The following is a 23,252-nucleotide window of genomic DNA, read 5'->3' on the forward strand; positions in this document are numbered from 1 at the left end:
TACTTAAAGGGACAATGGACATTCCAAGAAAACTTAGTGCTATCATGGGCAAAGTGGCATGCTGGGATACAGTTCGGTGAAAGGCTGTACAGCTTCCTTCAAACAGCAACATTTACAGAGATATTCATTTCACTAAACAAAGCCACACCCACAGGAGGCAATTTGATATTCCAGGCACAACTACAAGCAATTAAACTCACGTAAAGTGCATATCTGATATTGTCTTTCATACTCAGGTTTTTCCTCACTAAAATGCTTAGTAAGTTCTCTAACACCTATATAAATACAAGGAACAGTAGTCGATGTGCCTGAAAATACTACACAAATGAAAAATGAGACTCCAAAAGAAAAGTAACAGGTAGATGGTCTGTGGTTAGAAATCATCTATAATCCTTTGTTGGAAGGCTTGGAATCAGCTGTACCTATGCCAATGAACATCTTAGCCCAAGCTTTCTTTGAACAAACTCAGGGCTACACAGCAAAACTCTAGCTCAAAAAAAAAAAAAAAAAAAAAACCATCATTTGAAATGCATCCTGTTAAAAGCCAAATGAATAATTCTGTATATTTTCTATTCATACATGTAAAAATTACCCAACTCATCCTTGGCACTTGGAATTTACCCACTCCCACTATCTTTGCTAATAGATCAGAGTGAACGAGCTACGTTTCTGTAAAAGACAGTTGGCAGAGTGTTGGTTTACAGATGCAAGCAGGGGATCAGGCCAAATGGGAGAAAGTGACCTCTGTGTATTCAGCAGTGCTGGGCCCTCATCTCCACTTCTCAGTATTACTAGGAGCAGACATGATAGTCTTGCAGCTTTTACAGAAAACTGCAGGCAAATATTCTATGTTGTTTGTGAATGCATCCTAGGTATTTTTTCTAGGTAATGTATTTGAAGCATACATTATGTTTTAAAAGGGTACTGATGAGGGCTGAGGATGGAGCTCACTCAGTTGGCCAAGTGCTTGTCTAGCACACATGAAGCCCTGGATTCAACCTCCAGTGGCACATAAAACCAGGTGCAGTGGTGCACTCTTGTAACCCCAGCACTCTGGAGACGGAGGCAAGAGATAAAAAGTCCAAGGTTATCTTTGGCTACCCAGTGAGTTAGAGGCCAGCCTGGGATATGTGAGGCTCTTGTCTAAAACAAACAAACAAACAAACAAACAAAAAAACCCTTATCTTCTATCAAGACCTCAGGTCCAACACAGGTATAGAGAGAGTGAACTGGTGGAAAAACATTTCTGCAAATTCATCATGGAGAAAAAAATTAAAGGGGCCAAAGATTAGAATAAACAAATTACTGGAGTCAACATTTTTTTTCTAATAGACAATGACGACATTTCCATCAGACAAAAGAGTTATAAATAAATTTACAATTTTAAACTTTCCCCTAAGGGTAAGGCTAACTTGTAAAAGTATTTCACAAGAGTCTATACAAATCTCTAATTTAAAAAACAACAACAACATTCATCAGTATGTTTTATTGCAGGAAATAGAGTATGATTGTAGCCAATACGCGATGCGTGAGATTAGTTTTCATTCTCTATAGGGGAAAGCACATGTGCTCACATACAGCAGCAGCCAGCCTGGCTCACTTTCATGGACAAAGCATCTGGCCTATGTGCAGGGCATCCTGAGCTTCAGTTCTTCTCTGACTAAAGTGCTGCGGTGTGAGACTATGCTCACCCATTTCCAAACCCAAAGAAGGTCAGCATCTCCAATGGCAAATTCACTTGAGGGGTTGTGACACATACGGGAAGACTGCCCCCAAATGGCAGCAAATGTGACTTTGAAGCTTTCCACTAATGCATTTGATACCATGCTTCTCTTTGTAACCTAGTTACATTTAAAAAGGAAGCCCTAGCAGTTTGTTTTGGCCAGAATTCCTTTTGATACATTTTTTGGTCAGCTAATCAGATACAGATCCTGTAAGGTTATTTGTCTGAAAACTCTTAATTTGAATGACACAAACTATGGATGACCATCCTAAAGACAGCATGATTTGGGCAAATGTAAGGTAAATTTACTCAGCGGCATGGTTGGGTTCCTGTCCATGGTTACCTGGAGGCCCCACAGCTATATTCTGCAGCATGTCTTGAGGAAGTACACTTTCTACCTACAATTTCAATTTTCCCCAACTACTTTTCAAGAAACTGCCATTCAAAATAGAAAAGGGAAACTCAGGAAACCCAGAAAAGCAACTTACTATGATAGTCTTAAATTTATATATATTTTCTCAGTGTTTTAACTCATTTTTATAGAAAATAAGCTTTAAATTCCTCTTACATCCCATCAAAATTTTGTGCAAATATTTCAAGTCCATTATTCCAGTCTTCAGATATTAGCAAATAGTCAAAAATAAATACAAATATTACAGTAAAGACTAAATTTTAAATTTTCAATGTATGTTGTAGAAACTTAAATATGATGGATCCATAAGTTAATAGGGTTTAAAACTCAAATTACCAGCAAAACTCTAGCACCAACAGAGGTTACAACTAATATACCCTTAGGCATCTCAAGCTCTCCAAATTTATCCAATAGCAATACAAGCAAATAGTACATGTGTGAATGAAACAAGGTGTTATAACAACATATATTTGGTTTACATAAAGTAATAAAAACTGTCAGCCTGGGGATTTGTCTGATAAATGGAGAAACCGTAGGACTATATTACTGATCCTAGAAAGGACAGAGAATACCTATAAGGACTCCCCCACTAAAAACCTGGTCTTTACTTATTGTGGAGACTTTGCATAGACCTCACATACAAAACACTGGCCAGAATCCTGCTTACAGACAATCATCTTCCATCATCACTATGGATCTTTAGTTAAAATAGTAACCACATTCATATTCACAGTAAGAGTAAGCAAAAGGGTGGGGTTTTGATAACCACAGTTATGGACCACAACAGGACTAAATTAGCAAAGTACACATGTTGCCTGATAAATGGAATCCTTTGACTTTTCTGGTGTGCAGAGAGAGGGCTGGATAGCATGACTTGGCCTCTGAGATGGATAAGTAAACTTGTGTTTACCTGAGACAAGAATGTGCAAATGGTATATAGTTCAACTAGGATATAAAATGGAAGAGCCAAACTAGTAGAAGCTTCTCCGTTTTAATTTTAAGATTTGCTGTAATGGAACCTCCAACATAGTAATAAACTGCACATAAAGCTATTACAGAGCAGACTGTTTTCAAAAGACAAATTGGCAGATGATGGCTATGCACTTAATGTATCTTTGGTTTAGGAAGACGAGAATATCGATTAGAGGCCACACAATCCCCAGAATGCAAACTGCCGTGTGGATTCTGCAGTTCTTTTGGTCGTGCTAATGGCCTTGGGATGTTTGTCTTGGTTTGAGATTCTAGTTGGGGACTGATTATTTGTTTTTGCTTGAAAGAGCCAGAAGGGGGACGGAGTTTAGATGCTTTCAGATTTAAATTATTTGCAAGATTGTTTTGATTAGACGTTGGCTGATGTTTTGAATTACATTGTGCAATTACTGGTGCCTTCTTACATGTGGAAGTCCTACTTGATGATGAATCAGAATCTGGAGGTGGTGCTGAAGAACTCAAGATGGATGGCTTTAAATGCTGCAAGGACTTGGGCTGAGGAGACTGGTTTCTTCCAACTCTCTTAGTCTGGTCCACTGTACTTGACTGGGAAGGTGTCTGAGGTTTGGGTACAAACTGCACGTCACTAGTTTGGTTCTTTGCCAAATAAGAAGGCTCTTGAGCATTCATAGTCATGCTCAGGCTCGTTTCAGAAGGTATGTCCTTCACCACATCCACTGTGAACTGTGGGCTTGACGAAAAAGGACGGTCTTCCAAACCATAGCTGTTTTCTTGTTGCAAGCCATGTGTACAGCTTCCATCTGGATGTGCTCCACTCTGACACATGCCTTGGACTGTATATTCACTGTGGGCCTCGATATGTTGTGGCTTTATTAGTTTTCCCTGGGCGTGGTCTGTAGGTCTGGGAAGGCTGCTGGAAGGCTGTAGTACTTGAGGCTGTTAAAATTTAAAAAAAAAATAACAACAATTTATATTAGAAATTTACCCAGAATTAATGCAAGTTCAATTCCAATTAAGCAAATTGCCACGTATTATACTTTAATATGGAAAATATGTGATATTTTAAAGTAAAGGATGAATTGCAGGATCCAAGCAAACTCATGACATACATTAAAATGATAATGCAAACAAAAATGATACAGGCAGCAAACACTGAACAAGAGCCAAAATTAAATGGGACAAAAGAAAGCCTTTAAGTATTTCATGAAGAAAAAAATGCCTGCATCATTACATTTATTATCTTCAACCTTATCTACAAAGGATACAGAGGAAAATTTCATTAGCACTTTGATTTAATTTCCTTTAAGTGGCACTCACATTTAATGGTAACATTCAGGATATTGCCCATTATTTTACGAACATCATTTTGCATGTGTGTGTATATGTGCACCACGTGTCCCCGGTGCCCTTGAAGGCTAGAACAAGACATCAGTTCCCCTGGAACTAAAGTTACAGATGGTTGTAATGTGTCATATGTTTGCTGGGAACTGAACCCTGGTCCTGTGTAAGAGCATTCAAAGCTCTTAACCACCAAGTCATTTCTCCAGCTATTGTGCATTTTAAAGTTCATTTTTATGTGAGTTGCCAAACGCTCTCTTTTACCAAGAGATACACAAAGTTTAGGAAAGACTATAATGTTAGTTTATGTGGAATTCTAATGATTTATACAAAAGTGTCTGATACACTTAGCCCAGTATGTTCAAAGCACTAAATTCAACCCTTAGAGGCCCTCACAGCCCAACAGTCTTTTCAGCGACACCTGAGAGAGCATCAATGTGCAGCCACCTGGAACTGGAACCAAAACACAGCAAGTTCTCAAGGCCTAGTAAATAGCCTTGTGCACCCTCAGCAGCCAACTTAAGAGAACATGCAACTTCCTTTATTTTGGGTTATCCAGTAAAACAGGGGTCAGTTAGAACAAATCAGTAACCATCTGTTTCCTCTCCCATATACATACTTTCTATTTCATAATTTGGGCTAAAATGTCAAAAATTTTGGGTTTCAAATGTGGGTTTTAACAGGTCATTTTTCATTAATAAAAATACTTTTTAACTATGCTAATCCACAAAGAAACCTTACACTGTGTCTCTCACATCTCCTGCTGAAGGGATGGACCTCTCTGACTGCATCATTGTGTTCTTTTACTCCTTGACCAGCAGTAGAAGTGGCTGCTGAGGATCAGCAGTGAGAGACTGAAGTGGCATGCATGGCTGGGAATGACTGAGAACAGGATCACCACTCAGGAGAGATGGCTGAGGGCTGACCAGTACTTTAAAAGGGGGAGGGAGTGCATAAGATACCATGCCAGTCAACATTCCAACATGGAGGAAGGAGGAGCCAGCAAGTCCCAACTCCTCAGGAGCTAGGCACAGCTCATGAATTCGGGAGGGGGGTATGGGTTTTCTTTAAGGGTATTGCCTCTGACAGGTTAACCAAGCTCAAGTGCAAGACCCTACACCAGGGAGAACACAAACTAGACTTAATAGGTTATTTTACTTTTAGTCTTTAAAAAGAATACAATGTTGGGAGGAGGTAGAGAGGTGAGGGTAGATCTGGGAGTGGTTAGTGGAAGGACTGAGGGGGTGAGAATGATCAAGCTACATTGTATGTATACACGCAATTCTTAAAGAATAAAAATATATATATTTAAAAGGCAGAATAATCAAAATTAAACTGTACAAAACAATGAATGTTGACATTAACTCTAGCTATAGAATGTTCAAACTAAAGCTAGCTCAATTACTGCCTAAAGCTAACTATCCAGACTTTAAAGACAGTGGACATTTTTCAATCTATTACCATGGAGATGAATAAACTATCCTTCAAAATGAAAGGTACTAAAATATCATTAGTAACTAATTCAGTAGATTCTCCTGAAGGTTTCCTAGTGAGCATGCAAAAACAATCACAAAAGTAAAAAATACTTAATAGAAAGAACAAGCAGGGCCATACTGAGGAAGTCACACTCCTTAGTATGGAAAATGGGGGCCTGGAGAAGGACAGCACTAATGGCCAAGCGCACAGCACTTGTTCTCTCTTTTCACCTCCAAACAGAGTAGTTTTCTCATACCAATTTAAAAGATCTTAAAGCAATTTAAGAACCAAAAATATCAATGACAATTTTAGATGACTTCTTTGTAGTATGTTTATTACTCTAGAAATAAAAAAGGTGCTACTGGCCTGCATTAAGACAAGGTAATCAGAGCGCCAATCTTCCAGAAGAGGCCCACTGTGACTTGAATGTGACACAGCCATTTGCACTGTTAATTATTCCCATTCCCTACTTCTCATGGAGAAACACATGCAAACAGCAGAATCAGAAAGATGTGCTGCCCGTACTAAACATAACAAAGCTCCATTTACAAGACTGACAACTAGAAAGTGACCGAGTTTCTAAGAATATACCATGCTGAGTCTTTTATCTGAGGAAATAAGACTAAATAGTTACACAAACAAACGTCTAAACTACCATCTGTGGTAGTTTGAATGCCACTGGCCCCATAATCTCATAGGGAGTGGCACTATTAGGAGGTATGGCTTTGTTTGAGTGGGTATGGCCTTGTTGGAGGAAGTATGTCACTGTGGGATGGGCTTTGAGGTCTCTTTTGCTCAAGCTTCCTTCAGTGTGACTTTCAGTTGACTTCCTGTTGCCTGCAAGATGTAGCACTCTCAGCTCTAGCACAAAATATGCCTACATACCATCATGCTTCCTGTCATGATGATAATGGACTGAACCTCTAAATTGTAAGTGAGCCACCCCAATTAAATGTTTTCCTTATAAGAATTGTGTGGTCATGGTATCTCTTCACAGCAATAAAAACCCTAACTAAGATAGAAGTTGGTACCAGGGACTAGGGTATTGCTGTGATAGGCTTGACTGTGTTTTTGTTTGGAATAACATGGACTTCATGTTAGGGAAGCAGTGGAATGCTTTAAGCACTACTTAATGGGCCATACAAGTAGAAGCATGGAAGACAAAGGTGCTAAGAGTTATCTGAACTGTCAGGGGCTCACTCAAGAAGTTTCAGAGGAGAAGAATTTTAGTATGTTGCCTAGAGATCTTTCTTGTGGTATTTGGTGAAGAATGTGGCTGCCTTTTGTCCTTGTCCAAAGAGTCTGCCTGAGCTTAAAGTGAAGAGTTTTGGATTGTTGCTGGAGGCCAAAGTAAAGAGTTTTGTATTAATTCTATTAGCAGAAGAAATATCAAAACAGCCTAGTATAGACTCCGTCGTGTGGATATTAGTGGTAACTTTGATGAAGATTTATAATGAAAAGAAGCAAGTTGAACAGGGTAAATTACAAAATGTAAATTTTGAGAAGAAAAAGACCACCAGTAAGTGAGCTAAATCCTGTGTTCAAGGAGATAAACAGATTAAGAAATGGAATAAAGGAAATGGTGACTTCAGGGCAAGATCTCACCCAGCTAAGATTCCAACTTGTGAAAAGGAACTAATGCCCAATTTGGAGTTTGCCCCGCTGGTTTTTGGTCTTGTTTTGGTTCAGTCTTTCCTTGGTGTGCTCCCCTTCCCTGTGTTTTGGAATGGTAATGTATATCCTGTGCCATTATGTGGTGCAAGTATGTAATCTGCTCTTTGATTTCGATTTTTACAGGTGATTAGAGTTAAAAGATTGCATGAATCTCAGAAGAGACTCTAAACTTTGGAATTTATTTATTTATTTATTTCAGAGCTGAGGACCAAACCCAGGGCCTTGCGCTTGCTAGACAAGCGCTCTACCACTGAGCTAAATCCCCAACCCCTGAACTTTGGAATTTAAAACATGGTTGAGACTGTGATAGACTATGACAAAGTTGGACTAAATGTGTTTTGCATTATGATACTGTTGTAAGCTTATGGTGGCCAGGGAGTGGAATGTGGTAGCATGAATGTAATTGGCTCCATAATCTCATAGAGAGTGGCACTACTAGGAGGTATGGCTCTGTTGGAGTGGGTATGGCCTTGTTGGAGGTGTGTCACTGTGGGGGTGGGCTTTGCGGTTTCCTATGCTTAGAATACCACCCAGTGAGTCAGTCGACTTCCTGTTGCCTCTGAGTCAAGTTGTAGGACTCTCAGCTCCAGCACCACATCTGCCTGCACAAAGTCATGCTCCCTGCCAAGGTTGATAATGAACTGAACCTCTGAAACTGTATGTGAGACCTCTCAATTAAATGCTTTCATTTATAAAAGTTGCCATAGTTATGGTGTCTCTCTACAGCAATTAAAACCTAACAAAAACATCATCTAATTAGAAATAAATAAGTTATTTCTATAAGATAATGTGAATTTTACACTTCATGTAAAATTATTCTTAGTAATATAATTTTCCTATCCTAAAATGAATGCCCTATGTTTGAAAATTGTGATTTGGGAAACTTTGCTGTTATGAAGAGAAAGGGTCTCTTTCAAGGAGAGTAAGAAATTGCTACACTGTGAGGTCTAAGGCGACAACAGTGGGAGAGGCACCCTACCATGGACCAGACTATCACTAACAAACAACAACGTACCACTAACAGCCACAAAGCACTTGTGTCTATTAAGTCACAGTACTAGGAGTGGGAAAACCTGGAAGTGAGCACACAGCTGTCCTGTGCTTGATGGAGCTCGTTAAGGAGGTCAGGCTAACAAATGACAAACCACTTCCAACAACATGGAATCAAAAAGAAAACAAAAGTTTGACTGGAAAAAAATACATCCAAAATGTAGAAACAATCTAGACTGAGGTTTTTAAGGGTGAGCAGGAGTTGCCAGGTAGACAGGCAGGAAAAAAATTCTAAGACAAGGGCTGGTACATGGCCATGGCTAACAAAGAACACAATGTTCTGCCATTTAGATGCCACGAGAATGTGGAGAGAACACTGCTAGGAGAACAGCAAGGCAGGCGCCTACGGGAACTTGCCAAGCTACAGAACTCGGTATGCTATATGAGGAGAGCTACTGATAAGTGCTAACAGAGACCAGAGGATACAGAGTGCTTCAGGATCTCACTTTGGTGGATCCAGTGAGAAACTCAATGAGGGGAAGAAACGCTAAGAGTCATGTAGTAAGCTATCAACAGCCCAAGTGAACGATTGCCAACAGCTCTAATAAAGTTTAGAGTGTAAAATCAACACACTGTGGGGGAAAGAGACAGGACAAACACATTTGAGAATAGAAAAATGTTATAGTATTTCCTGTTATCTTGGCAAGGTATCTGGGAAAGGACCTACTAGTCCAAGCATTTCATGGCCTTAGCAGCTCACAACACTCGTAACATAAAGCAACAGAAACCCAAGCTCAACTGGGGATTCAGGAAGCCTCCTGTAGTTACAAGTTGGTGACTACAGGAGTAGTCACTAATTAGGACTCTGTCCTTGGAACTTGTAGAGGGTTTGTTAGAAACGTTCTGAAATGTAGACTGATGTCCAGTGCCTCTAACTGAACTCAGCAACTGCAAGTGTCACATACTAGTTTTAGATATATAAATATCACCAAACCATTCTACAGATTCTCAGGTTAAACAGGTATATGTCAGCAACAGGCACTACTTGGGGACTGCAAAGCTACGATAGTCATCTTTAGCGATAACCTCAGATGCCTATCTGGACTGCTTACAAAGATAACCAGAGACCATGTGGCTCCTCATGCAAGCACTATTACACTTCATTTTTCATAGCAGTCAGTAGTATTTGCCATACAGTGAGTAAATACATGCTTGCTATGAAAACGAGCAAGTGAATATTAGCTGTGTATTCAAGAACAGCTCAACTGGCCATAAACTAGCAAAGATGACTAGTTAGGTCATTAATAGATAATTAATGATTAAATAAAAATCAACTTCTAAAAATTAATGGGCAAATAAATCTGGATAATAGGAAATAAACCTTTTCTTAAAATGTTTAATTTTACTACATATTAACTTGAACAGCAGTATCTTTCATAATGACCTACAAACTTAGCAATCAAGTGCTTTTTTACTTGAATAGGCATTTCTGGGTCAGGAGGCTGGGAAAACTATCCCAGTATACATAGCTGTTTCCCTATTCCAATATCAACAATATAATTACGCATGCAAACCACTTAGCACTGGGCTTTCAGATACACATCATCTATGATAATTAGAAAGTTAAGCATGAAAAGTTTAAAGTATGGCTTTTCATAACTGGTCTAGTAGAATAGCCAAGATATCTATCTCATAAAAATAAATTAGTTGCTACAGAACATGAAGTTTCTAGGTTCAAGTGCATAGTTAAATAAGGTTAATCACAGCTATGTGTTTTAAATCAATAGCAGGCATGTATGAGTATGATGCCAAAGCTAAGATTGGTTTACTTCCTTCCTGGACAGAAATGTTCCACTCCAGACTGGGAAGGAGGGGTTTCCTTCTACCCAAGAGCAGAAAACTCAATTCTAAGTTTGAATGCATGTTGTCTACTTTTCCTGAGACTTTGAGTGGAAGGTATCAGCCTCTTCATTTTCTAAATGACGTCAGTGACATTTAATGAAGAAATGTCCAAATTTCACACACTTCTGCAAACGGCAAAGATCAGCTTTAAACCATCAAAGACTTTAAAATGTAGCACTAAAACATATTACTGTTATGTTATTTGGGTACTAGTTATAAATCCATGGGCTTTCAGAATACACAATATAATTAGATGATTATCTTAAAGTTTTAGTGTAAGAAATCTACACATTCGATATCATCATACAGGTAATAGCTTTCCTGAAAAGTTCACTACTTTTTGGTTCTTAGTTGATTCTTATCTACAAAGGATAACAATTAGACACCAAGCCCAACCCCATTGGTGGAGCAGTCTCTCTGGACAGACGTAGCTCCACAGTGACTCATTGGAGGAAACCCTCAGGAAAGTTGTTCATTATTATTGCTCATCCCACCCCAGAGGTTTCTAGAATTATCATGTTGGGCTTCATAAGCATCCTTCTCCTCCAGTCACTAGCAAAAAAAGATGGCAGCTAAAATGTCAAGTACTGAGTAAAATGTTCCACAGTCTGTAAAGTAGAAAACAGGAAATATTCAAGTATAAAAATGCTACTGTTTAACACACAAGAAATACCTAAAATCATTTTCTGAGCTACGTATAGGTTTACTGTATTATTAAATACACTTTAATACTTCAAAGGAAGATGGAAATTGAGCCACCTGTAACATGCCTGTAATCTCATGCATGCGCGCTCTGACATGCATCATGCAAACTGGGAGAAAACAGAAAAGCAAAAAGTGACCATGAGGAAGGTGGTAGGAAAAAAAAATCTGAAATTGTACTGTACCACGCTTTGTCAGAGAAGTAATGGACTAACTTCTCAACTCCTTGCCAATGGCACAATGGGAGAGCAGAGACAAGAAAAAGACAGGACACGGGCATCAGAGACCAGACAGAACACCAAGGATTGCTATGACTGGGCAGCAGCCAATGGTATCTGCTCTGCTTGTGTTTGTCTAGGCGTTATTCATTTTTGTACATAGTATATTTACATATAGTAAAGCATATTTAATAGGTTTATATCTTTTTTGCTAAAGTGGTTTACAAGTTAGTACAAATATTCATACCCATAGAAAAGTATGTTTAACACTTCTTATAATCTTACACAAAGGAATCACTTGAATTTTACCAAACACAATACTGAAAAAAACGTTGACACAATTTAATACTAACATACCAAAGACCTAAGGAAATTAGGTCCCATATAAACACTTATGAAGAAAGGTAAAGAAGAAAATATTTTTTAGTAATTAAAAAAAACTTCTAGCATATTATAAAGCTAAATAAATTTAGTGTTTGCTAGTTAGTTTTTATTGTTGCAATGGCATTAAAGACCTCTTAAAGGTATAATTGGACCTTAACTTAGAAACGATGTTATAAACGATATATGAGGTTCCACACATCACTGTGAAGACAAATTATTGAAATAAACCCCTCTGGGACTAGCTCCAAGTGAAGACAATCATGGTTCCCAGTGACTTTTGGAAACTCGGAATAATCTTTTGCCCTCTAGATTTCAGAATGGCACCTCCAGATCTGAGAAAGCTTAAGAGGACATATGATTAATAAACATATCACTTGAAAACTACAGAAATATGGAATTCACAGAGTCTTTGAGCTTACAGCCGATTACCTGCTTTTAAGTTGTCAACATGTTTAAGAGTGACTGAGCTATTTACTGCTGAGGCACAGTCACTGAGACATGACTGAATCCATGCAGCTCTCTCTTAAAGACAGTCTGTCACTACCTAGCAGATGCAGACGGAGCACTTAACAATAACACAGTTCCACTGGTGTAACCAATAGGGTAGGTGTGCAAGTGCCATGCCTCAGCTGCAACAGCTGGCTAAAGAAAACACTCCCGCCATCTGCAAAGCGGGCGCCACAAAAAGCTTCCGACACTACACCTTTGCTGCACCTGCCCCAAGTGCAGGTGCTGACAGACAAACACGTGTCTAGGTTTCTGGGAAGTCCTACTAGACCATGAGTTAGGTGCACATTTCTAATTAACCAACCAATAACTATGCGAAATATCATCTGGAATTGACTGCAAAATGTATATAATATTACAGAAAAAAAATGGCTTAATGCAAATTGACTTAGTTCAGTTTCTACAAATTATCCTAGTTTCCATTTCAATCAAAATATTTTATTTTTATGAAAAGTCACTCCCAACGTTAATTGCTCCTAAGAACACAACAGCTGAAGTAATAATGCATATAAAATTGACTGAAGTCACATCTTGGAGTCAGTCAGACTAGGCCATGTAAATCAAATCTATCAGCCTGCCTGCATAGTAACTACTCCTAGTGAGTGCACAGGCTTTAGTAAATGATGTCCTTCCAGAGCTTTGCCCGAAGAAGTGCTGGCACTGGACTATACACAAAGACAAACTCCACTGCAGTAATGTATGTGGACTAGAAAAAAAAGGATTACACCCAAGTGATAATACATTGTCATCCACCAAAAAAGAGTGATTTCAAGTGACAGTAACTATGTGAAATATGTTTACATGATTCAAAAATATCTAGAGCTACAAAAGATTCTTATTTTATGAAAGACTAGAAGGAAACACATAAAATTATTTTATTTCTTTTAGCTCATCTATAATGAGCCACTATATTGTATGTCAGAGGAAAATTTAAATTTTAGAGAAAAGGTCATCTACAATAAATTGCAAGATATAGGCTCTGGTCTTAGAATAAAATGCAATTCTAGTGTATTAACTTACCTGAGGATATTACATCATTCTGATTTATTGATTTACATCTTTGACTATAAAATCAGAATTAATAGCTGACTATGAGTTATTGTGGAGATCAAGTGATAATTCAAATAAAATGCTTATATAGTCAATGCTATCTTTATCCTTTTCTTAAATACATGGCTATATTTTATAAACTATACATCAAATTTTCCAAATACTTTAGACATAATTTCCAAAGTGCATTATTTAATTATTAGATTAAGGGCGTGGACTTTGAGACAGTAACTCCTGAGCCAAAAAAATAAAAACAATAAAAAAATCAAACAGTGAGCAAGCCGGTGAAAAGCAGCAGGTTAGCACAAGTGAGGGAGGTGAAGCCCAATGGCCAGTATCTCAGTATCTTGCTCAAGGATCATCATCTTCAACAACAAAAAGCTTTCCTGGCACATGGGTTTAATCTTTTGGGGAAAGCACTTAAAATAATAAAGATATTTTGTTAAAAATGTTTTCTATGATAACACAATTTATACAAAGTTGACTAAACTCTCTTTTTTTCTTCCTATTTTTCCTGTGTGGATGTGGTACGTACATGTCTGTGTATGCATGTTTTTGAATGTGCATATGAATGCTCAAGGTTAATGCCAGGAATCATTCTTGGTCATTCTCCCACCTGATTTATTGAGGCAGAGTCTCTCAATCATATCCCAAGCTTATTTATATTGCTAGTCTGCTAAATAGCTTGCTCTGGGGACCCCTGTCTACTCTTTCTGAGGCTGAAATTATAGGTAGACCACCACACTCACTGATATTTATAAGGGTTTCTCAGGAGCAGAACTCAGGTCCTCATGCTTAAGTGTTCCAACTGCTGAATCATGTCCCCAGATCCTAAGGTTCTGAGTCTTCATATTTAAAGTTGGTATGCTAAGCCTATATTCACTCAGACTTATATGGGAGGCACGATTCATTGATTTTCTTATTGCAAGTTGCTAACATTTTTAGAAAAAAAATTAAGTCACTAGAGAAGAAAATGAGTATATTATGTTTTAAGAGGAAGTACTATTTAAGAATCTTCTGTCTGAATTTTAAATATAGGTACACATATATTAGATACAAATACGTATTTGCATCTAATAAATACGTACTGAGCTGGGATGCAAAATAAATTCATCATCACTTGTCAAAATTATTTGTTAAGTGTCACCTGAAGGTTAAACAATAAAAGGAAAAAACAAAAGCTATAAATTCTGTGATTTCAATGTAATTCTGGTAAATATAATTATTATTAGAATGTAAATTTAGACATCAAGCAACACATCTAGAAATTGCTGGATGTTTCGGATAGATGGAGATGTACTTCATATGGTTTGTTTACTTTCCTTCCCATCTAAGCTGTTTCACACAGAAGAGAGATACAGAGAATTCCTAAGTTCTTTCAAGTAAAATAACCAAGAGAAAATTCTGAAAGGGGTGTTAGGCACAGCAACAAATGGGCATTGTTCTTAAATATGATTTTGATGCACCAAGTGTGGCAGGAGAAGCTATTTGGACTGGTCATGAAGACCTTCTATTTGCAAGAAGCAATTCTTAACTTTTCCTACTGTGCACCAGGGTTACTCATCCTTCTCAATCCAAAGCAGATGGACATTAGAGCAGAAGGAGTAACCAACGCCAGGCAAAGGAAGTCTCCACTGACAGCAGGAAGGGTCTCCATATACCTAAACAGAAACTATGTTCTGGTAGCCTATACAAAATTTATTTGAAATCAGAAGAAAAACAACACATAGTAAATTAGTCTTCATTCTTTATGATAAAAAAATTAACAAAAAATACAAGTGAATATTTCCAGAGAAAGCCATATAAAAGCCAGGAACTTCTTTATATCCATTTCCTAGAGTTACTCTTAAATTTAGCAAGAAGATTTCTAGCCAGTGCAGCTTTCGGAAATGGCCTGGGCTATATACTCCTAATACACATTGATGATTTCACACTCTGCATGTTTAGAACAGGCTATCTTTTCACACTGGACGATCTACTCTTACAACTTAAAATGCAAACCAGGCTGCCATTACTGAAGACTCAGCCACAACTCCTGTCCTTTGCATTGATGATAAACACAGTGCACTCTAGTCAATGCTCGAGTAGGCATCAGAAAGAACTTTTTAAATGAAACATTATAATGAAAGAGAAACTCCTTAACTCCCTTCTATTATTTATAATCAATGTCTATAAAAACTGAGTGCTGGGGACCACACACTAGTTAAACGTAGAAACAGACATTATCCAGTTGAATGTTCATTTAGTATACCACCCCCCCAAAAAAAAGATCTATTCTTATATTCTCCATAAAACCACTGGATTCATGCCTGATTTCATGGCCCTACTTCATTGCACTGGGGGTCAGTGGGTAGAAAAATAAGCTTTGTTAGCACACTGCATCAGCTAACTACGAGGTGAATCTCAGATAGTACAGTTATTAAAACACATCTCTCTTCCAGAAGAACCTCTCATATTCAGTGGGAGTTGCTAAAGTGTGTGGAATGATCCTATAGCTACGGCTCAACAAGAGTCCTATAAGCATCTCTAGAGAAAGACATACATCCACCCATCCCTGAGTGGCTAGCAGAGGAAAGCATACAACTAATCCTTACTTTTTCCTAATCTGGAGATGCAGGAAGAGGTTGGACCTAGAAAAATCAGAGATCAGTCTTGATCACAATACTCTAGCACACAATCAGAACCAACAGCACTGAACCGAAGAGGAAGAGGAAGAAGTAAGTGCTAACAGATGGCCATGGCCAGAGGAAAGGATAAGAAAACTCTAAAGCTATTCTAGTTAAGAAATCAGTGAGAGGGATATTTCCAGATACATACTTTACAAAAAGCTCCATTTGCAAAACAGGCTAATTAACCTTACTTCAATTCCGTACTGCAGCTAGTGGAGAGATGGCAGGAGAACACATAGTAGAGGAGAAGGAGAGATAAAAGGGGGGCCTGCAATGAGCACAGAGGCAGGTAGGCTGATGTAAGATAAATCTGTCAAGCAATGCTAGCTACTGACTACAAGGCTCAAAATCCATCATTTGTTAATGCTTTTCCTATTATCACTAGCAATTCTCTCTGGTTCTCCACATGCTATGAGTTTTCGCCAGAAGACATGGATGCAACATCTCTAGAAATAAAACAGAGCTCATAAAGACAGTGCTGTATTATCCGTCTTCTCTGCTCCACATAAGAGAATCAGCTTCAAAATAACTTGTTACAGTCCACAGCTCTACAAACTCTTATTTTTCATCAAAACAAAAATCACATAAGGAAAAGAGAGGCACCAACCAAATCATGTCTTATCTGGAATTCATGTTAATTATTTACAATTTTGATAAACCAAGTCATAATTTTTTAAAAAATAAATTATAATTCTTAGTTAATTAAAAATCCCCTTGGACTCTTGATATTTCACATAAGGAAAATCAGTGAAAAAATGTTAGGAATCACAGTTAGACTAAATCCATGGATAAGGTGTAGAACTAACTCTGAATGACTATTTTTCATTAATATTACCTTTTTTTTTTTGAGGAGGTGACTTTTCAAAAAAGATAAAATACAGCCAACTTACCAGGTACAGTTAAATACATTATCTAAAGCAGTCAACACATGTGGAAGGTCAAGTGATAACTGAATCATTAAGTGTTAGTAAACATGCATATTCCAAGCCATTGCTTCTGTGCTGCAAAGTGGCTAACAAATTATAAAGACATATTAGTAGTTTGAAAAAAAAGGCCTGGAAAAGTTTTTAAAAGATTTTTTTTAGATGGCAGTTAAGTACAATCAAAGCCTTTGATTAGGAAATATTTAAAGAAGTGTGCAATGGTCTAGTAAGACTGATCCCTAAACAGTATGCATCTGTCCATCAAATCTGTAGATAATGTGCACATTTTAAAAATAACTAGGTAAAAACAATTTTTATTCACATATTTCATGATCTTGATAAGATCTATTTAAAGACAGATGCATGTCAGTAGGTCTAGGGTCACCAGCAGAAGGTTTCGACATTGTTAAGGTGAAATTAACCTCTGAGAGCTTTCAGGTCATAAGTGGAGATTTGTTTGCATGCGTCAAGGAAGTGTTAAGAGAGCAGACCACAGGGAGTGCTCCATAGCAGGTGCCTGCAGATAGCTTAGGAGGGCAAAGAAGGTACTGGGGAGGGACAGGTCATGCAGAAGGGAAATACCATGAAGGGGAAGCCAGAGCAGGATGGGAGTGAGAGACACAGACTCACTCTGTCTGCGGTGCGGTGGAACAGTCCGTGGCATCCCCTGGAAGGAGCCCTGCCAAGGAGAGAAGGAAGGAGCAGAATACCCACCCTGTGCAGAAAGAGATGGGGTAGGGAGGCACAATGAAGAAGGGAACCAGAGAAACCAAAGTCATATTTGTTTTCACTTCAAATAATACAGCAACAGTGTTAATTAGAAGTAAATTTCATTTTTAACTCACAGGCAGCTCAAATTATTAACATATCATAATCTAGTTGTCAAATATTTTTACAGAAAATATCACTCTACTCTTTGTAATTAACATACAAATAAGCCTTTCTGGTATGCAATAAATCCATCATCATACATCTCTTAAAGTATCATATTATCTACTATTTTGTAGAAAAGGAACAGTAAAAGGGAAGATAAATTACATGTATTAACATATAGAAAACATTAATTTATGAATCAAAAATCAAACATTTTCAAACAAAAACTTTTATTTCTTTTCAAGTCATAGATCTTCAAAAGATTAGAACACAAAAATAAAGCTAGGGTTAGAAATAATTAGGATATTGTGACATTAAGTTCTTACGAAGTGTGACATGTAAGCCATGGGTGATGCATGCATTTTAGTATGGATAACTAATAGCTCCTTAATCTAAATCATGTTTTATAAAAATTGGAAGACATCTATATGTCAGATGTTGAACATCACAGAATCAAAAACACATTTTGCTAAAACTCTCCACTTTAGCCAAATTAAAAAAATATCCACAGATAAGCTGGGCGGCGGTGGCACACATCTTTACCCAGCACTCAGGAGTTCGAGGCCAGTCTGGTCTACAGAGCGAGATCCAGAACAGGCACCAAAACTACGCAGAGAAACCCTGTCTGAAAAAACCAAATACATACATACACACACACACACACACACACACACACATAAAATTACAAAATACAAATGAAATGGTTCTAGTACTAGCAAATTTGGTGCTATATCTTTTGTTTTCTAATTCATCACAGCAAATATTGCTTCTTCCAACACATATTCAAACAATTTCAAAAATGTCTTCCATAGGTCCGGAATAAATCCAAATTAATGACAGAGATTTATAAACAGATAGATCATAGATGGCTATAACCGTCATGTGTAATGTGTTATTGGCTTTGATAAACAATTCCACTCAGTTATTGATTTTGTATAGAACTACAAAATGTAAAACATGGTTGTTTTAAAAAACAGCATAAGGCATGTACCATGAATTCTTGTGTCCAGACTTCTGCCTCTCAGAACGTGATGTCTCAGAGGCAGAGGTGGCTCCTGCCAGTATTTATAAAGCTAGCTGACACATTATATTCAAAACTCAATGCCTGAAAATGACTAACATTACACAATGCAAAAGCAATTGTGGGACACCTCACAAATGTTACTTGTTCAAATACTGATGTGTATGTCCACACATACCAATCTCTTTGAATGACAAATATAAATGCAACAATAAATAAACAAGACCTGTTGGCAAAGAAATAAACCCTTTAATTCCCTTTGAGTACTTATCTCCAAATATACACATAAATATCTGAGTTGTAATATGGCAACTCCCAGTGGGGAGGAAAGTAGGAAATCTGAGTCTAAAAGTAGGCCAGTCCTGCAGAAATGTTAACCAATGCTGCTGCCCAGGCTCCAGATCAGGAAAGCACATGGGACAGTTTACTCAAAAGACAAATTTGCGAGGTACACTGTTATTTCAGTTGCTTTGATATACTATCTCCCAGGCCAAGAAAAAGAAAACATGTTTCTTACGAGGAAAATTATAAACATTTTTTAGAAATCACACACTTTTGATATGCTTTTTGTGATGCATCTGTGGTAGTTTTCTGATTTTACAAAAATATAATGGCGAAACTTGACTCAGTAAGTCTACAGCACAAGCACCTAATTCTTAGAGAAACAACTGCTTATGGCACCATCTTCCACTTGTTGGGTTGATATGTTATATGTGTCTCTACTATATGCAATGATATGAATGGAGTGTCATTCAGTGTTAGAAACAACTCCAACAAAACATTCTGAAATGTATGCCAGATCATCTTCCCATGACTTCTCATATGTAGCAGTCAGTTATTAAACCAGGAGAGAGAAGTAGAATTAGGTCCTACTGTGAACAGAGTTTTAACATGTACAAGCCTTTCCATGTGACATAATAAATAGTCTGCATATTCCCACACTGGTTTTGTAATCCATGACAGCTGATTTGGTGACAGGACACATAGACCCTTTAGACCTTCTCTGCTGTCTGATGGGGACTGATGGTTAATTTTTTTTAATTATTTAAATTAAAGTATTCAAGCAAATGTTGGCTGGTAAAAAGAATATATCCTGATAATTTGGAATTTGACGTACAAAATGACTTTCTATCTTTAAATGTTATGGTTAAATGCTTTGAAAACAATATTAGAAGTACATAGAGTAATAGAATTTAGTCCTTGTCCTATGTTTTTTCTCATCCAAATTATTTTTGCAATTTTTAAATATAATCACATCATTTCCCTCCTCCTACTAATTTTCCCCATAGCTCTCAATTCTTCTAAAATTCATGGTGTCTTTTTCTTTTTATTATTATTACTCAATATTAAGTAATGCTGTTCTTAAGAAGAGGCTAGGGTATGATCAGTAAAGACTATCTTTAAAAGGAGTGACAAGGTCTGCTCTAAAGCCCAGCCTGGCGTTGTAACTGTAGTCACCCTTTTCCATCAGCCTCCAAGCACCAGGATCAGCTGGACTGTACCAACCACAGCTGGCTCTATAACTTTTTATATTAGATAAACAAGCCGTCAGCCGGGTTTGACGGGGCAAACCTTTCATCTCCAAATTTAGGAAACAGAGGTATGTGGAGTTCAAGGCCACCCTGGTCTGCATCAGGCAGCCAGGACTAAATAGTAAAACAAAAACAAAATAAAATGAACTTTGGTTTCTCAGTACCAGTCTCCCATAGCATTCATGAGTCATGCAAGTATCTGAGCAAGTTGCTTCTCAGTTTTAGCTTCCTTGTGTGTAGGGAAATGAGATGACTGGCATCTAGACATACTGTTAAGTCATAGCAAGCAAGCATCTGGTGGTTGGTGCTGTTTAGTGAACAGAGCTTGGCACAGAGCAATAGGCACACAGGTATCTATCGTGTGCTTTTCTTTTTTTCTGCTCTACTGCTTTGGTTATTATTTCTGGTGGGTTCTCTACTTCAGGTATCCTACTTGAAGCCATTAGGGGATACCCAACTCCACTCAGACAAATCTCCAGAGGAAACTCATGTCAGCTTCAAAATGTTTTCTTTTCCACCATTCTGCCGCCATTGGTAGCCATCTACTCCTCTATTACCTTTCCTGTTTCTTTCTACCTCCTAAGTGGCTTCACACAAACCCTCGTCAGTAAATCTCTCAGTCATTATCCTTTTCCATCTTTCACTGCAGTCAGGATTTCTTCCTTTGTGTTTAGATAATGTTCAAATGGAATTCGCACCGAAAGCCCAAGTAGATGCTATAATCAAGTGACTGTAGCAATGTCAAAACACTGAAATGTCCCAAGAATGTTATGAGAAAATGTGAAAAGACACAGAATATAATCAGCAGCCTTCTCAAAGGCTTTACATTTATTTTTAATTTTACTTGTACTAAAACGATTTTTAACTGGCCTTTTCATTTCTAAAATTTCTACCTAAAAAACTAAAGATTACCAAACAAGAACCCCTACATCTGTATCACCTATACCCTGTCTAAATACGCTAGACTCCTCCTTTATAAAAAGAACATCTGGAGCAAAGAATAATTTCTGAATGAAAAAAAAGCACTATCTTTATAGAAACTGTTTCCAACATGATGTATTTCAAGTGAAGTCCAATGAGCACGGGGAAAGATCACAGAGTAAAATCATTTTTAACTTGATACTTAAAATATTATTGAAGTAAATAAACAAGCATTTATTTATTCATTGAATGAACGTCCATGAAACTACTATAATTCTTAGATTAGACTTTCTGACTCTGTGCTTACATGAGCTTTCACATTAACTTCACTGTTTTCCTTAGGACACGTCTGTGCTCTACACTATCTGTCAACTTACTGCCGGAACCCTCTCCCACCTCTGCCTTCAAGAGCTGTTCTGTAGTTAAAGACATTCCATTCCTCCCATTCTGATTTTGAAAACCTCTCATCCTGCAAGGCTCTTCAGCGTGCTTTTGGGATAAGGAACCAATGACCAGTAGTCAGGAGTCCTAAGTTATAGTACTGTCTCAGCCATTTCTTTAGTATAGAAACTTAATAGGCCATTTTATATCCTTTAATTTTTATTCCTATCTACAAAAAAAAAAAAAAAAGGAATGTGGTCAGGTGATTCCTATTAAAAAATAATAATGGAGAAAGCTGAAGTCTGAGTTGTTGGTAGTGCTTGCTAAACACCTGACCCTTTACTTCTCCCAAGATCACTGTAAAAATTAACTCAGGAATGCACTGAGGTGGTTCTGCACCAGTTACTTTTACCCAGAGTAAGGAGGCAGATTAATACACTGTTTCCAGAACAATGAGGCGGGAGGGGGGGGGGTGAAGAGGGGGGGAGCCAGTGTGATTATGAAGTTTAAAGACTTCCATAAAGATACAAAGTGAAGCTTCTTATACTTAACAGAAAAGCTAAATCAATAATGTTTAAAACTACAAACACTTTGTGGGAAAATTGGAGATCAGGGAAAGATCAAATGCCCACATAGAGGCACCAGGCATAATATTTTATCTTGGACTTCTCTCCAAACATTTCCACACCCTTTAACATCCAAGTAGAATTAGGTTATCTTTGTCTAAGGATGTCATTTGCTTTCTGTAATTTGAGTCCTACCTTTATAGTCCTTCACTAAGTTCTTGACTTGTCTAGACTTTCCCACATCCTCCAGTCTCCACAAAACTTGCACTGGTTTCTATCAGTGAGTCAACAGCTCCTTCAGCTGTTTAGGAACCAAGGAGCCTGCATTTATCTGTGTATTTCCTTCTCTTATTCCTCACTTTTCCTTCAAAAACCACAGTGAAAGCTCTTCAAATAAGTTAATTTTTATTATCATATCATCCCACATACAGAGAAAGCAATTACACATTATATGGAAAGAAACAAAGTAACAATTTTATAAAATTTAAAGCTTATTGTTAACTTTTCTAAGTTGTATTGACTATATTAACCTATGTATTGTTCTATTCATTTGTATTACTGAGGCTCTGTTGCAATATAGAACACAAAAGGAGTCTCAAAGTGTACTAAGCATTCTCTTATTAATAGAAGCCTTTTACCTACCCCACATAATAGGATAATGACTGACATCCTGAAGTGAGTTCCAGGTACTCAGAGTGAATAATACAGTACTTTTAGCACTAAATATATTTTGATAAATAACACTTTAAAAAACAACAAACAATATTTTGGTGGCTATTTCCTATTGTTTCAAATAAGTCATATCCTAACTATATTTTCATGGATTAATATTTCCTAATGTCCTCAATAGTTTGTAATTATAATAATAAAACCTATTTGGAAAAGCTTCAACACAAAAAGGAATATGCTGCATCATACACCTTCAATGTAGGATATATTGTACAAGTGGGACCACGGTATTACTACTCCCACAAAAACATGCAATGAGAAAAGAGGAGACACTTAAATAAGATGAGCCACAAAATGCAGAATGGAAAAG

The 23,252-nt window shown here is 37.5% G+C and overlaps 1 protein-coding gene across 4 annotated transcripts in view; it reads right to left on the reverse strand.

The window, feature by feature from the left end:
- Window positions 1–3,107: 3,107 nt before the first annotated feature.
- Window positions 3,108–23,252, reverse strand: part of Ccser2 (coiled-coil serine rich protein 2) — a 132,804-nt gene continuing 112,659 nt past the window's right edge. For 3 of the 4 annotated variants that reach the window (XM_059274154.1, XM_059274158.1, XM_059274159.1), the window contains one exon: window positions 3,108–4,022. In XM_059274154.1, the coding sequence (XP_059130137.1) occupies window positions 3,240–4,022 (783 nt within the window). In that variant the 3' untranslated portion in view covers window positions 3,108–3,239. Of the gene's footprint in view, window positions 4,023–17,549; window positions 17,635–23,252 lie in introns of all 4 variants that reach the window. The other variant, XM_059274155.1, reaches the window with a different exon arrangement.

This window comes from Peromyscus eremicus, chromosome 9 (genome assembly GCF_949786415.1).
Source record: "Peromyscus eremicus chromosome 9, PerEre_H2_v1, whole genome shotgun sequence".
Classification (NCBI taxonomy): Eukaryota; Metazoa; Chordata; class Mammalia; order Rodentia; family Cricetidae; genus Peromyscus; species Peromyscus eremicus.